This window comes from Chiloscyllium plagiosum, unplaced genomic scaffold, assembly GCF_037043375.1.
Source record: "Chiloscyllium plagiosum isolate Xiang-an unplaced genomic scaffold, Cpla_swu_hap1 HiC_scaffold_3, whole genome shotgun sequence".
Classification (NCBI taxonomy): Eukaryota; Metazoa; Chordata; class Chondrichthyes; order Orectolobiformes; family Hemiscylliidae; genus Chiloscyllium; species Chiloscyllium plagiosum.
Genome location: NW_028270141.1, coordinates 65,062,172 through 65,074,999, shown reverse-complemented (window position 1 = coordinate 65,074,999; position 12,828 = coordinate 65,062,172). Strand labels below are relative to the sequence as shown.

At 49.5% G+C, this 12,828-nt stretch overlaps 2 protein-coding genes across 8 annotated transcripts in view; one reads left to right on the top strand and one right to left on the bottom strand.

Annotated features, from left to right (window-relative positions):
• supt3h (SPT3 homolog, SAGA and STAGA complex component) overlaps window positions 1-12,828 on the top strand; it is a 469,942-nt gene that overhangs the window by 14,517 nt on the left and 442,597 nt on the right. For all 4 annotated transcript variants that reach the window (XM_087979893.1, XM_087979857.1, XM_087979852.1 and 1 more), the window contains one exon: window positions 2,192-2,301. In XM_087979893.1, the coding sequence (XP_087836019.1) occupies window positions 2,192-2,301 (110 nt within the window). The remainder of the gene's footprint in view (window positions 1-2,191; window positions 2,302-12,828) is intronic.
• LOC122543810 (runt-related transcription factor 2) overlaps window positions 1-12,828 on the bottom strand; it is a 157,426-nt gene that overhangs the window by 109,367 nt on the left and 35,231 nt on the right. The gene's annotated exons all lie outside the window — the stretch shown is intronic.

Sequence of the window (12,828 nt, the reverse complement as noted above, 5' to 3'; positions counted from 1 at the left end):
GCTGTGCTTCTCCAGCGCCTCACCTTTTGATGTTGATCTCCAGCATCTGCAGTCCTCACTTTCTCCTCCACCTTTACTAGTCCACTCTCTCATATTATGCCCAAACCTTTGGATATTATGACATTTCAAGTGCTCATTCAAATACTTTAAGGTTGTAAGATTTCATGTCTCAACTACCTTCCCAGGCATTCCAGACCACCATTACCCTCTGGGTGATAAAAAGTTTCCTCAAATCCCCACTTTAAACTTATGTCAATTAAATGGAGATGCCACCTTGGGCAATACTTCCATCATATCAAAAGTAGACATATGTGGAATTGTACTGGAATGATACTTTCCTTGAATTGCATTATAGCTGTGAAAAATTACTCCCAGTTTAAAAAAAAGTCTCTCATTTGAACATGTGTTCAGAAAGAAACTGGAAAGCATTGTTTGAGAAAGATTGTAGTATGATGAGAAACAGATTTTCTGTTGTAATGTGTACTACGTAAGATACGATTAGTACAATAAATGTTACAACTGGCTGTTTTAAGAGTTAACACGTCACAGATCCTGTTTGTGTAGGTTTCTTGAACACATTTCTAAATTATGAAGATAAATGAATATTGAGCAATTACCTGCAAGGCTACATAGTATGAAAAAGAAATGTAGAAGTGTTTTCTGTTTCTATGCCTTAATTTTACAATGAAATTGGTTGAGTTTTTCCAGAATTCAACAAATAAACAACAGATGAGGGGATTTAATGTTAAAGAAGTTGTCTGTGTACTTGGAGACATATTTTTAGATTCTTTCCTATTGCTGGAATAAATAAAGGAATCTTATGAAGATTTGCCAATGAATCTTTGATGGTTTGAAATTCTTACGTTGTTTAGCTAATGGGTCTAAAATGTGTTTGTCACTCTGGCATTCGATACTGATTATAGGCAGACTTAGTTTCTAAAAATCTGATTTACTTTCATGTTGTGAGACAAGTAACTCTTCAGTGTGTGTACGTGTTAGATTTGAAACCATAATTTTTTTTAAAATTTAAGAATTGACATAGCATGTCCTAGCTATCCTGTTTGTTCATTTGATGTTAGGATCCATTTTCCTGTAATTTATAAATGAAAATATTGAGTTGATATCAAACAGCTTGTTTGTTTAGAATTTTTTATTCACAGTGATGTTAAAATATAGCATTAATATATCTGAAAGATACATTAAAGTAATTGGAATCAGAATTAATTTGAGTATGGAGAAATGGACTAAACAGTGTATCCTGAAATTGTGAATGTGTGCAATCCTTTGGAGGGAGTTTCTTGTTAAAATACTGACTTGTTAAACTCCAGACATTGGATCTCGATCTAAGCTTCTGTTAAGTGCAGATGTTCGCATTCATGATCAGGCGGAATAGCTACATTGTTAAGGAGGGGAGAAATAATATAACTTAAAATGGAAAGTAAAAATGAAGGAAACTAAGTATTTGAAAAACTGTATAGCTAAACGTTGTGTGCTGATAATTTGCTTGCAAAGTATCCATAATGTGCTAGAGGTTTCTACAAAATTTACAGAAAGTTTGGAAAGGACAAAAAAAATCAAAAAAAAGAGTGAATGGGAATTAATAGATTTGTCTGAAATTACGTTAATCCTGAAAAATATTTTTACTTTCTTCCTAACTAAAAGTTTGAGGCTTTTAAGACTTCCTGGGATTCTGTATCCTGTGGCTCGTCAGAAAGTTCTGTCTCACCAAGTTGCACTACATGAACTAAGAGTGGTATAATTACTAATCTGTTTGGCGATTTTTTAAAAAAAAAGTATTTTATGTTACCTGATAAATATTTTTCTGAATAATATGATGATCTTAACTTGCATATATTATCTGCTTTGCCAATCTTCTTGTATCCAATTAATTTCAAAGGTGGAAGTTGAATTTCTGAAATAAGCCATACAGCACTTAATTTGTTGGAAAGGAATTTGTTGGTAATTCTAAAAACTGCGTATTAAAACACTAAAGCAAATATTATTATGCTGTGTAGATTTCAATTAATTTTTTTTAAAGCTTGTTATTTGTATGTGCATATTAATGCAATCTTAAATCCAGGTATCAGATCAGTTTGTTGTTTACTTTAATGTCTGCTCAAGTATATTGAAAATTTTGAGGTGCAACAATATTCTGTTAACATAAATAAGATTCCTTCTTTGTTTCTTTTAGATGAGCAGTAATGCGGCCAGCCCCATGTCAGTTGCAGGAAACACAGCGTCCGGCAGTGGAAGGGGATCAGCAAAGTCAACTAGCTTTGTTACAGAACTTCAGACCATGATGTATGTAAACAAATCAAATGCTAAACTTATGTGCATCATTCATAACAAATGGAAAATGTAAACTTGCCCATATATATTCAATACATTTCATTTGACAGTATTGCAAAGTAACATTACAGATAAAATTTGTGTATTCCATACAATCTGCAAAAAATATTAGTTTTTGACGAGACAGAAAATTGTATTACAATGGACCATTTGGCCACCTCTAGTTATATTCAGGGAGTGATTAATTTGTCATAGCCAACTTCAGTTTTATATATACTTTTTGAGGTTATTGTTATTTTTCCTTTGCATTTGGCTGACTAGATTATGCTCTGATGAGATAAATGTATCCTAATGTAGGTTTCTGGAATTATTCAGGAAGGAAACTTACTGGTAGGTGTTATTTCCAGGCACAAACTACCACAACAAGATGGGTTATTTGAGCTCATAGCTCAACACTATGCATGCATTAACTGTTTAATGAGACAAAACTTAACTAAGGGAATCTAAGATTTGTTGGTTAAATTGGAGGTTTAATTTAAGAAACAAAAATACAACACTTGTCCACCCTACATTGTAAAGTTCACATTGATCTTTAGTGGTTAAAAGAAAGGGGATGATCTTAAAAATAAATTCATAATAGTCTAAAATTAATGGATATTGGTATTATAGCTTATTACTTTTTTTACCCTTGATTTCCATTATTGAGTCCTAGCTGGAATTACCTTGTAGACTAAGGCTGTTACTGCCCTAAGTCCTCGCTGCTTATTATAATAATTAGCTAGTAGATATTACAATTTTTTGAACATTTTGCTGCAGGTCTACCTATCTGGATGTTAGAAGGGAATCTGACTTACCAGTCTTAGCAAATCATTTGCCTTTTACCTCAATGAATCACTGCTATTTTAATTCACAATATTTGCAAACTACATTAAATTTTTGTTGTGGTGTTCTTGTGTGCACACAGTAGCATTCTTTTTTAAAGTGCATCTGTCATTCTGGTTTTATTTAGTTGTGATCATAGGGACTAAACAAAAAGTACCTTAATTTCAGTGCACAATAGTAACACAGTGGAAGCTACTGCCTAAGTAGCTGCCAGTGAATACACATCTGTCATTGATAATGCAGGTGATATTTACAGATTCAAAACAACCACCCTTAAACGAAAGATCAAAGCTAGTTTTGGCATTTCAAAACGGTATTTGGGCTGACAGATTTTTCAATGCATTTATGTAAATAGTGATATCCTGTTCTATTTGGTTACAATTTCTGATTTCTTCTGCCTTCATGGAGGTCTCTAATTGAGATCACTTGTATGCATATATAAAAGCGAAGAAAATGGCTCATGGAAACTTGAAATGGACAGAAGTGCTTATAATGGAGTAAAAGCCTTCACTGTAGTTAATATGGAATAAAAATCTCAATGTTTTTATGAAATGTTTTCCAGCATACTATAACTTTCCTATTTTGTATTAAATTATGGCTTCCTCAGATAACTGTTGCTTGGAGCAACGGCTTTGAACTGCCACAACCCATATTTGAAAATCGCTAAAGAGATCTAATAAGTGCATATCTCCTATGGCATTAATATTTTTTGACAGTATTTTAGAATGGTTGCTTAATGCATGACATTGTGTATTGCTGCAGGCAAAATTAGGTGTTTAACAGCAATGTGATGAATAAAATTTGGACAATAACATTGACCTTGAAGAGGTAACTTTGGAATTGTAGAGAGATGTTAATTAGTACATTTTTGACCAAAAAATATTTTGTTTCAATTTTTTCACAATATTTTACAATATTTGCTTTCTTCATGTGATATTGGCAACTTGTCATAATTCTAGCTAATGGTAATACTGGACAAGTCATTCCAGAATGAAAACTGTCTCGATAGATCACATATATCTAATTTTTGCAATAAAGCAAAGAACTATAAATGCTGACGAAACTCGGCAGTTCGGGCAGCATCTGTGGAAAGAAAGCAGTGTTAATATTTCAAGACCAGTTCTGGGTCACTGGACTCAAAACATTAACTTACTTTCTCTCCACGGATGCTGCAAGACCTAGTGAGTTTCTCCAGCAAATTTTGTTTCGGTTACCAAGGTGGTGGTTACTGAATCACATTCTCACCAAGTTGCAGATATAGTTTAAGAACAGAATTTAAGTTTTTACATACAATAAGAATTATGGAGCAATATATGACAGTTATAAATTCTTTACATAACTTTCAGCCTGTTTTCAATGTCAGTTGTTGAAAGATACACTGCCTTGCTTGTGCTCTCCCCCCCCCCCCCAACCCCCCCCCCAACATGCGCGTGTACACTCGCTCACTCTCTTCTCCCCCCCCCCACCCCCCTTGCGGGTGCTTGTTCGTTTTCTCCAGCGCGCGCGTGCAAGTGGAGAGAACGTGCGCGCTTACTTGTCGTTCCCGCTCGCGCCCGGGTCGCTTGTTGGTCCCCCCTGCGCGCGCTCGCTTGTCGTCCCCCCCGCGCGCGCTCGCTTGTCGTCCCCCCCTGCGCGCGCTCGCTTGTCGTCCCCCCCGCGCGCGCTCGCTTGTCGTCCCCCCAGCGCGCGCTCGCTTGTCGTCCCCCCCGCGCGCGCTCGCTTGTCGTCCCCCCGCGCGCGCTCGCTTGTCGTCCCCCCCGCGCGCGCTCGCTTGTCGTCCCCCCCGCGCGCGCTCGCTTGTCGTCCCCCCCGCGCGCGCTCGCTTGTCGTCCCCCCCGCGCGCGCTCGCTTGTCGTCCCCCCCGCGCGCGCTCGCTTGTCGTCCCCCCCGCGCGCGCTCGCTTGTCGTCCCCCCCGCGCGCGCTCGCTTGTCGTCCACCCCCGCGCGCGCTCGCTTGTCGTCCACCCCCCCGCGCGCTTGCCTGTCGTCCCCCCCCGCGCGCGCTTGCCTGTCGTCCCCCCCCCCGCGCGCGCTCGCCTGTCGTCCCTCCTCCCGCCCGCGCTCGCCTGTTTTCCCCCCCCCGCGCGCGCTCGCCTGTCGTCGTCCCCCGCGCGCTCGCTCGCCCGCCTGTCGTTTCCCCCCGCGCGCTCGCTCGCCTGTCGTTTCCCCCCGCGCGCTCGCTCGCCTGTCGTTTCCCCCCGCGCGCTCGCTCGCCTGTCGTTTCCCCCCGCGCGCTCGCTCGCATGTCGTTTCCCCCCGCGCGCTCGCTCGCATGTCGTTTCCCCCGCGCGCTCGCTCGCATGTCGTTTCCCCCCGCGCGCTCGCTCGCATGTCGTTTCCCCCCGCGCGCTCGCTCGCATGTCGTTTCCCCCCGCGCGCTCGCTCGCATGTCGTTTCCCCCCGCGCGCTCGCTCGCATGTCGTTTCCCCCCGTGCGCTCGCTCGCATGTCGTTTCCCCCCGCGCGCTCGCTCGCATGTCGTTTCCCCCCGCGCGCTCGCTCGCATGTCGTTTCCCCCCGCGCGCTCGCTCGCATGTCGTTTCCCCCCGCGCGCTCGCTCGCATGTCGTTTCCCCCCGCGCGCTCGCTCGCATGTCGTTTCCCCCCGCGCGCTCGCTCGCATGTCGTTTCCCCCCGCGCGCTCGCTCGCATGTCGTTTCCCCCCGCGCGCTCGCTCGCATGTCGTTTCCCCCCGCGCGCTCGCTCGCATGTCGTTTCCCCCCGCGCGCTCGCTCGCATGTCGTTTCCCCCCGCGCGCTCGCTCGCATGTCGTTTCCCCCCGCGCGCTCGCTCGCATGTCGTTTCCCCCCGCGCGCTCGCTCGCATGTCGTTTCCCCCCGCGCGCTCGCTCGCATGTCGTTTCCCCCCGCGCGCTCGCTCGCATGTCGTTTCCCCCCGCGCGCTCGCTCGCATGTCGTTTCCCCCCGCGCGCTCGCTCGCATGTCGTTTCCCCCCGCGCGCTCGCTCGCATGTCGTTTCCCCCCGCGCTCTCGCTCGCATGTCGTTTCCCCCCGTGCGCTCGCTTGTCGTTTCCCCTTCCCCCCGCGCCCTCTCGCTTGTCCTTCCCCCCCGCCCCCTCTCGCTTGTCCTTCCCCGCCGCCCCCGCTCGCTTGTCCTTCCCCCCGCGCCCTCTCGCTTGTCCTTCCCCCCGCGCCCTCTCGCTTGTCCTTCCCCCCGCGCCCTCTCGCTTGTCCTTCCCCCCGCGCCCTCTCGCTTGTCCTTCCCCCCGCGCCCTCTCGCTTGTCCTTCCCCCCGCGCCCTCTCGCTTGTCCTTCCCCCCCCGCGCCCTCTCGCTTGTCCTCCCCCCCCCCCCCCCGCCCGCGCCCTCTCGCTTGTCCTTCCCCCCCCCGCGCCCTCTCGCTTGTCCTTCCCCCCCCGCGCCCTCTCGCTTGTTCTTCCCCCCCCGCGCCCTCTCGCTTGTCCTTCCCCCCCCCCCCCCCCGCGCCCTCTCGCTTGTCCTTCCCCCCCGCGCCCTCTCGCTTGTCCTTCCCCCCGCGCCCTCTCGCTTGTCCTTCCCCCCGCGCCCTCTCGCTTGTCCTTCCCCCCCGCCCCCTCTCGCTTGTCCTTCCCCCCCGCCCCCTCTCGCTTGTCCTTCCCCCCCGCCCCCTCTCGCTTGTCCTTCCCCGCCGCCCCCGCTCGCTTGTCCTTCCCCCCGCGCCCTCTCGCTTGTCCTTCCCCCCGCGCCCTCTCGCTTGTCCTTCCCCCCGCGCCCTCTCGCTTGTCCTTCCCCCCGCGCCCTCTCGCTTGTCCTTCCCCCCGCGCCCTCTCGCTTGTCCTTCCCCCCGCGCCCTCTCGCTTGTCCTTCCCCCCCGCGCCCTCTCGCTTGTCCTTCCCCCCGCGCCCTCTCGCTTGTCCTTCCCCCCGCGCCCTCTCGCTTGTCCTTCCCCCCCCGCCCCCTCTCGCTTGTCCTTCCCCCCCACCCCCTCTCGCTTGTCCTTCCCCGCCGCCCCCGCTCGCTTGTCCTTCCCCCCGCGCCCTCTCGCTTGTCCTTCCCCCCGCGCCCTCTCGCGCCCTCTCGCTTGTCCTTCCCCCCGCGCCCTCTCGCTTGTCCTTCCCCCCGCGCCCTCTCGCTTGTCCTTTCCCCCGCGCCCTCTCGCTTGTCCTTCCCCCCGCGCCCTCTCGCTTGTCCTTCCCCCCGCGCCATCTCGCTTGTCCTTCCCCCCGCGCCCTCTCGCTTGTCCTTCCCCCCGCGCCCTCTCGCTTGTCCTTCCCCCCGCGCCCTCTCGCTTGTCCTTCCCCCCGCGCCCTCTCGCTTGTCCTTCCCCCCGCGCCCTCTCGCTTGTCCTTCCCCCCGCGCCCTCTCGCTTGTCCTTCCCCCCGCGCCCTCTCGCTTGTCCTTCCCCCCGCGCCCTCTCGCTTGTCCTTCCCCCCGCGCCCTCTCGTTTGTCCTTCCCCCCGCGCCCTCTCGCTTGTCCTTCCCCCCGCGCCCTCTCGCTTGTCCTTCCCCCCGCGCCCTCTCGCTTGTCCTTCCCCCCGCGCCCTCTCGCTTGTCCTTCCCCCCGCGCCCTCTCGCTTGTCCTTCCCCCCGCGCCCTCTCGCTTGTCCTTTCCCCCGCGCCCTCTCGCTTGTCCTTCCCCCCGCGCCCTCTCGCTTGTCCTTCCCCCCGCGCCATCTCGCTTGTCCTTCCCCCCGCGCCCTCTCGCTTGTCCTTCCCCCCGCGCCCTCTCGCTTGTCCTTCCCCCCGCGCCCTCTCGCTTGTCCTTCCCCCCGCGCCCTCTCGCTTGTCCTTCCCCCCGCGCCCTCTCGCTTGTCCTTCCCCCCGCGCCCTCTCGCTTGTCCTTCCCCCCGCGCCCTCTCGCTTGTCCTTCCCCCCGCGCCCTCTCGCTTGTCCTTCCCCCCGCGCCCTCTCGCTTGTCCTTCCCCCCGCGCCCTCTCGCTTGTCCTTCCCCCCGCGCCCTCTCGCTTGTCCTTCCCCCCGCGCCCTCTCGCTTGTCCTTCCCCCCGCGCCCTCTCGCTTGTCCTTCCCCCCGCGCCCTCTCGCTTGTCCTTCCCCCCGCGCCCTCTCGCTTGTCCTTCCCCCCGCGCCCTCTCGCTTGTCCTTCCCCCCGCGCCCTCTCGCTTGTCCTTCCCCCCGCGCCCTCTCGCTTGTCCTTCCCCCCGCGCCCTCTCGCTTGTCCTTCCCCCCGCGCCCTCTCGCTTGTCCTTCCCCCCGCGCCCTCTCGCTTGTCCTTCCCCCCGCGCCCTCTCGCTTGTCCTTCCCCCCGCGCCCTCTCGCTTGCCCTTCCCCCCGCGCCCTCTCGCTTGCCCTTCCCCCCGCGCCCTCTCGCTTGCCCTTCCCCCCGCGCCCTCTCGCTTGCCCTTCCCCCCGCGCCCTCTCGCTTGTCCTTCCCCCCGCGCCCTCTCGCTTGTCCTTCCCCCCGCGCCCTCTCGCTTGTCCTTCCCCCCGCGCCCTCTCGCTTGTCCTTCCCCCCGCGCCCTCTCGCTTGTCCTTCCCCCCGCGCCCTCTCGCTTGTCCTTCCCCCCGCGCCCTCTCGCTTGTCCTTCCCCCCGCGCCCTCTCGCTTGTCCTTCCCCCCGCGCCCTCTCGCTTGTCCTTCCCCCCCGCGCCCTCTCGCTTGTCCTTCCCCCCCGCGCCCTCTCGCTTGTCCTTCCCCCCGCGCCCTCTCGCTTGTCCTTCCCCCCGCGCCCTCTCGCTTGTCCTTCCCCCCGCGCCCTCTCGCTTGTCCTTCCCCCCGCGCCCTCTCGCTTGTCCTTCCCCCCGCGCCCTCTCGCTTGTCCTTCCCCCCGCGCCCTCTCGCTTGTCCTTCCCCCCGCGCCCTCTCGCTTGTCCTTCCCCCCCGCGCCCTCTCGCTTGTCGTTCCCCCCCGCGCCCTCTCGCTTGTCCTTCCCCCCGCGCCCTCTCGCTTGTCCTTCCCCCCGCGCCCTCTCGCTTGTCCTTCCCCCCGCGCCCTCTCGCTTGTCCTTCCCCCCCGTGCCCTCTCGCTTGTCCTTCCCCCCCCCCCCCGCGCCCTCTTGCTTGTCCTCCCCCCCCCCCGCGCCCTCTCGCTTGTCCTCCTCCCCCCCCCGCGCGCGCTCGCTTTCCTCCCCCCCCCCCCCCGTGCGCTCGCTTGTCCCCCCCCGCGCGCTCGCTTGTCCTTCCCCCCCCGCGCGCGCTCGCTTGTCCTTCCCTCTCGCCCGCACGCTCGCTTGTCGTTCCCCCCCTTCCTCTTGTGCGCGCGCGCTTTCATTCGTTCCCACTCGCCCCCATCCCTCCCTCTGTCCCCTTTACCACCCCCACTTGGCTGTTGATGAGATGAAGTAAATAAGCCCCAGCAAATCTTATGCAAGAATTTACATGGAGAGGTTGCCGCAAAAATGTAATTTTTTTGTTCTATTCTTTCTCCAATGGACCCTGACAGCTACAATAAAATTTTAATAATTTGAAGCATATTTTGAATTTTTTGAGTCATTGTCACAAAGAAGTGAGCACTCGAGTTGTTAAAATGTATATTTGCTTTTTATGTTGTTATTATTCAGCTCTTTGACCAGCAGTCACCTTGGATTATGAAACAGAGCAGGGATTGAAATGTTTCTTGCAAAATACTTTTCAAAACGCCATTCTCAAATGAGTTGATAAGTTCTGTACTAAGAAGTATTCTGTTTCGTCCTCTTGCAATTTTTTTCATGTTTTCAATTATACTGAAGTCTAACTGTTTAGAGTAGCCACACGTCAGCTTTGTGTTTTAAGGCAATTGTGTTCAATCCATGGATCACCTAATCATTATTTCACCAGTAAAAGGCCACCTTTTTTCTTCCGAGGATGCAGATTGTGAGGAATGACGGATTTAGATAATTAGACAGTGTGATAAGCGGCTTAACTGATAGCACTAAAGGCAGTAGAACCAATGCAGTTGGAATAAAAGATGTATACTCACCAAAGGGAAACATAAATAATTGTTATTTCTTAAAGTAATACCAATTTGTTTGCTTAATAGGAAGATTTGCAGGTTTGTGGTCTATATGCATTCATTGGTTTTACTTGACATTACTTTTACTGGACTTGTGAAATTCTCTGGAATTTCCTTCCAAGGCCTACTCCGTATCCGACTTGAGGCCCATCTATTTGACCGAATATAAAAAACATGAGAGTGATTGAATCTTGGGGCACATTGGAACTGATTTCACAACAATGGGAATAGAATCAGTTGAAGGAGATGTACTGGCTTTGTATGGTCAAAGAGCAATGAATCTAACAGAACAGTATACGGAGTGGATTGCTAAACATATCAAAAAGTGTGAAGTGATCTTTTAAAAAAAAGACGGTCACAAAGAAGCATAATGTGCCACAGGTATCAACATGTGTGATAGATATGCAGTTCTCTGTTGCTTTTAAGTAGAAACATGGAGCGATTTTAAATAAAATCAGGGAAACACTGGAGTTTTCATACTTAACATATCCTGGCATATGACACTGTTTTGTTTAAAAAGCAAAAGATCAATTCAATATTATATTCAAGATTTGCAATGAACTTAATATTATTTGAAGATGTCCTTGATTAGAGGAACAAAGTGTAATGCATGACTTGCAAAGCATTTTTACTTATAATTATATTACATTAACATTTTAAAACTGGAGTAATAAATGTTTTGAGCATTATGAAAGAAGGCCAAGTTAACCAGCATATACAGTGTGGTTAAGGTATACAGGAATGTTTTTGAAGAGTTGTGAATCTTTATCAGATTGTGACACCTTCATCTGGAACTTTAAAAGAATACTGAATTGAAAAGAACAGATATGTTCCAGTAAAATATGTTGGAACTCTATTGATGATTCATCACTTAATTTAAGTTGTTAAAATTAAAACAAAATGCTATAGAAACTTAGGTGTGGAAAAAACTAACATTTCAAGTTCAGAATGACTCTTCTTTGAAATTCCACATAATCTTTTTAAATCTTGAAGTGGTACAATAATTCTTATTTAAAAGTATAAAAATATTGCTGTACCCCAGTAGCTGTAATAATCTGCAACTTCTCATTTTTGACACATAAACAGAACTAAAAATGACACTTGCTTAATTTCTGAGTCATAGCACCATGGCCAATTAGTCATGGTATGAATAGTGATCTTATTTATCCCAGTAATGTGACAGTTTATTAATAAAATGATATCCAATAGGAGTATACTTTTCTTTTTACATTTCAGCACAGCAAGTATAAAAAGATTTGTATTTTTGTGCTTAGCTTTCCTATAGAAGAGTTGATGACTGAAAGTCATCATAATCCATCCTGGTGTTTGTTCTGCAGTCTGTCTGTGGACCCATTAAATCTCATGGTATCATAGGCAAGGAAAATTCCTGCTCATTACCATGTTTTTGGAACCCTGCCATCCCATGAGGTATTATGGGCATTTAGCAGATCTGCACTTCAATACAGCCTGCATCTTCTTGGACTGGTAGATTTCCTGCTGTACCATTACAATCAAGTCAAAGGATCCACCCTGGTTCAATGAAGAGTGCAGGAACAACACCAGGTATAGCTAAAATCAAGATAGCAAATGATAAAGCTAAGCAATTCCTCAGCCCCTTGATCAAATCTAAGTAATGAATGCTTGTGGACAATTTGACAGCTTTGTGGAGGAGGAAGATTGACAAATGTACCCATTCTCAATGATGGGGGAGCCCAGCACAAGATGAGGCTCAAACATGTGCAACAATCCTCTGCTGGAAGTGTCAAGTGGATCATCCATCTCAGCCACCTACAGAGGTCCCCAGCATTAAAGATGTCATTCCTCAGCAAATTAGATTCACTCAACATCCTATCAAGAAATGGCTGGAGGCCTTGATATTGCAAATGCTATTTGCTTGACAATACTCCAGCAAGGTGAAAGTGAGGACTGCAGACGCTGGAGTTTAGAGTCAAGATTGTGGTGCTGGAAAGGCACAGCAGGTCAGGCAGCATCTGAGGAGCAGGAGAATTGATGTTTTGGGCAACAGCCCTTCATCAGGAAACCTTCAGGAAGGGCTTTTGCCCGAAGCATCAATACTTCAGCAATATTAGTGAAGATGTGTGCTTCAGAACTTGTTTTGCACTAGCCAAAATGTTCCAATACAACTTCAGATCTGTCATTTGCCCTTTCACATGAAACATTCCCCAGGTTATGTCCTGTATACACAGCTGGAAGAACCCAACCCAGCTAATTACCACTCCCTCGGTCCACTCTCAATCATCAGTAAAGTGAGGGATGGTGTCATCAAAAGTTCTATCAAGCTAACACCTGCTCAGCCACAACTTGCTCACTGATATTCAGTTTGAGTACCATCACAACCACTCTACTTCAGACCTCATTACAACCTTAGTTCAAACATAAGACAAAAGAGCTGAATTCCAGAGGTGAGATTGGAGTGACTGCTCTTAACATCAAGCTGCATATAACTGTGTATGGTATCAAAGCGCCATGGCAAAAATGTCAGTGAGAATCAGGACATTCTGAATTCTGTTTTGGAGTCCTACTGAGTGTGAAGTTATTGGAGTTCAGTCATGTTGGCTCTGGGACATCTCTGTAGGAATTCCTCAAGATAGCATCCTTGTCCAACCATCTGCTTCATCGATGACTTTCCCTCCATTGTAAGGTCAGAAGTTCTGATAATTGCACAATGTTCAACACCATTACAGACACTGTATCAGTTCATGTACAATTGCAGCAAGACTTTGACAATATGAAGGTTTGGGCTATGAAGTGG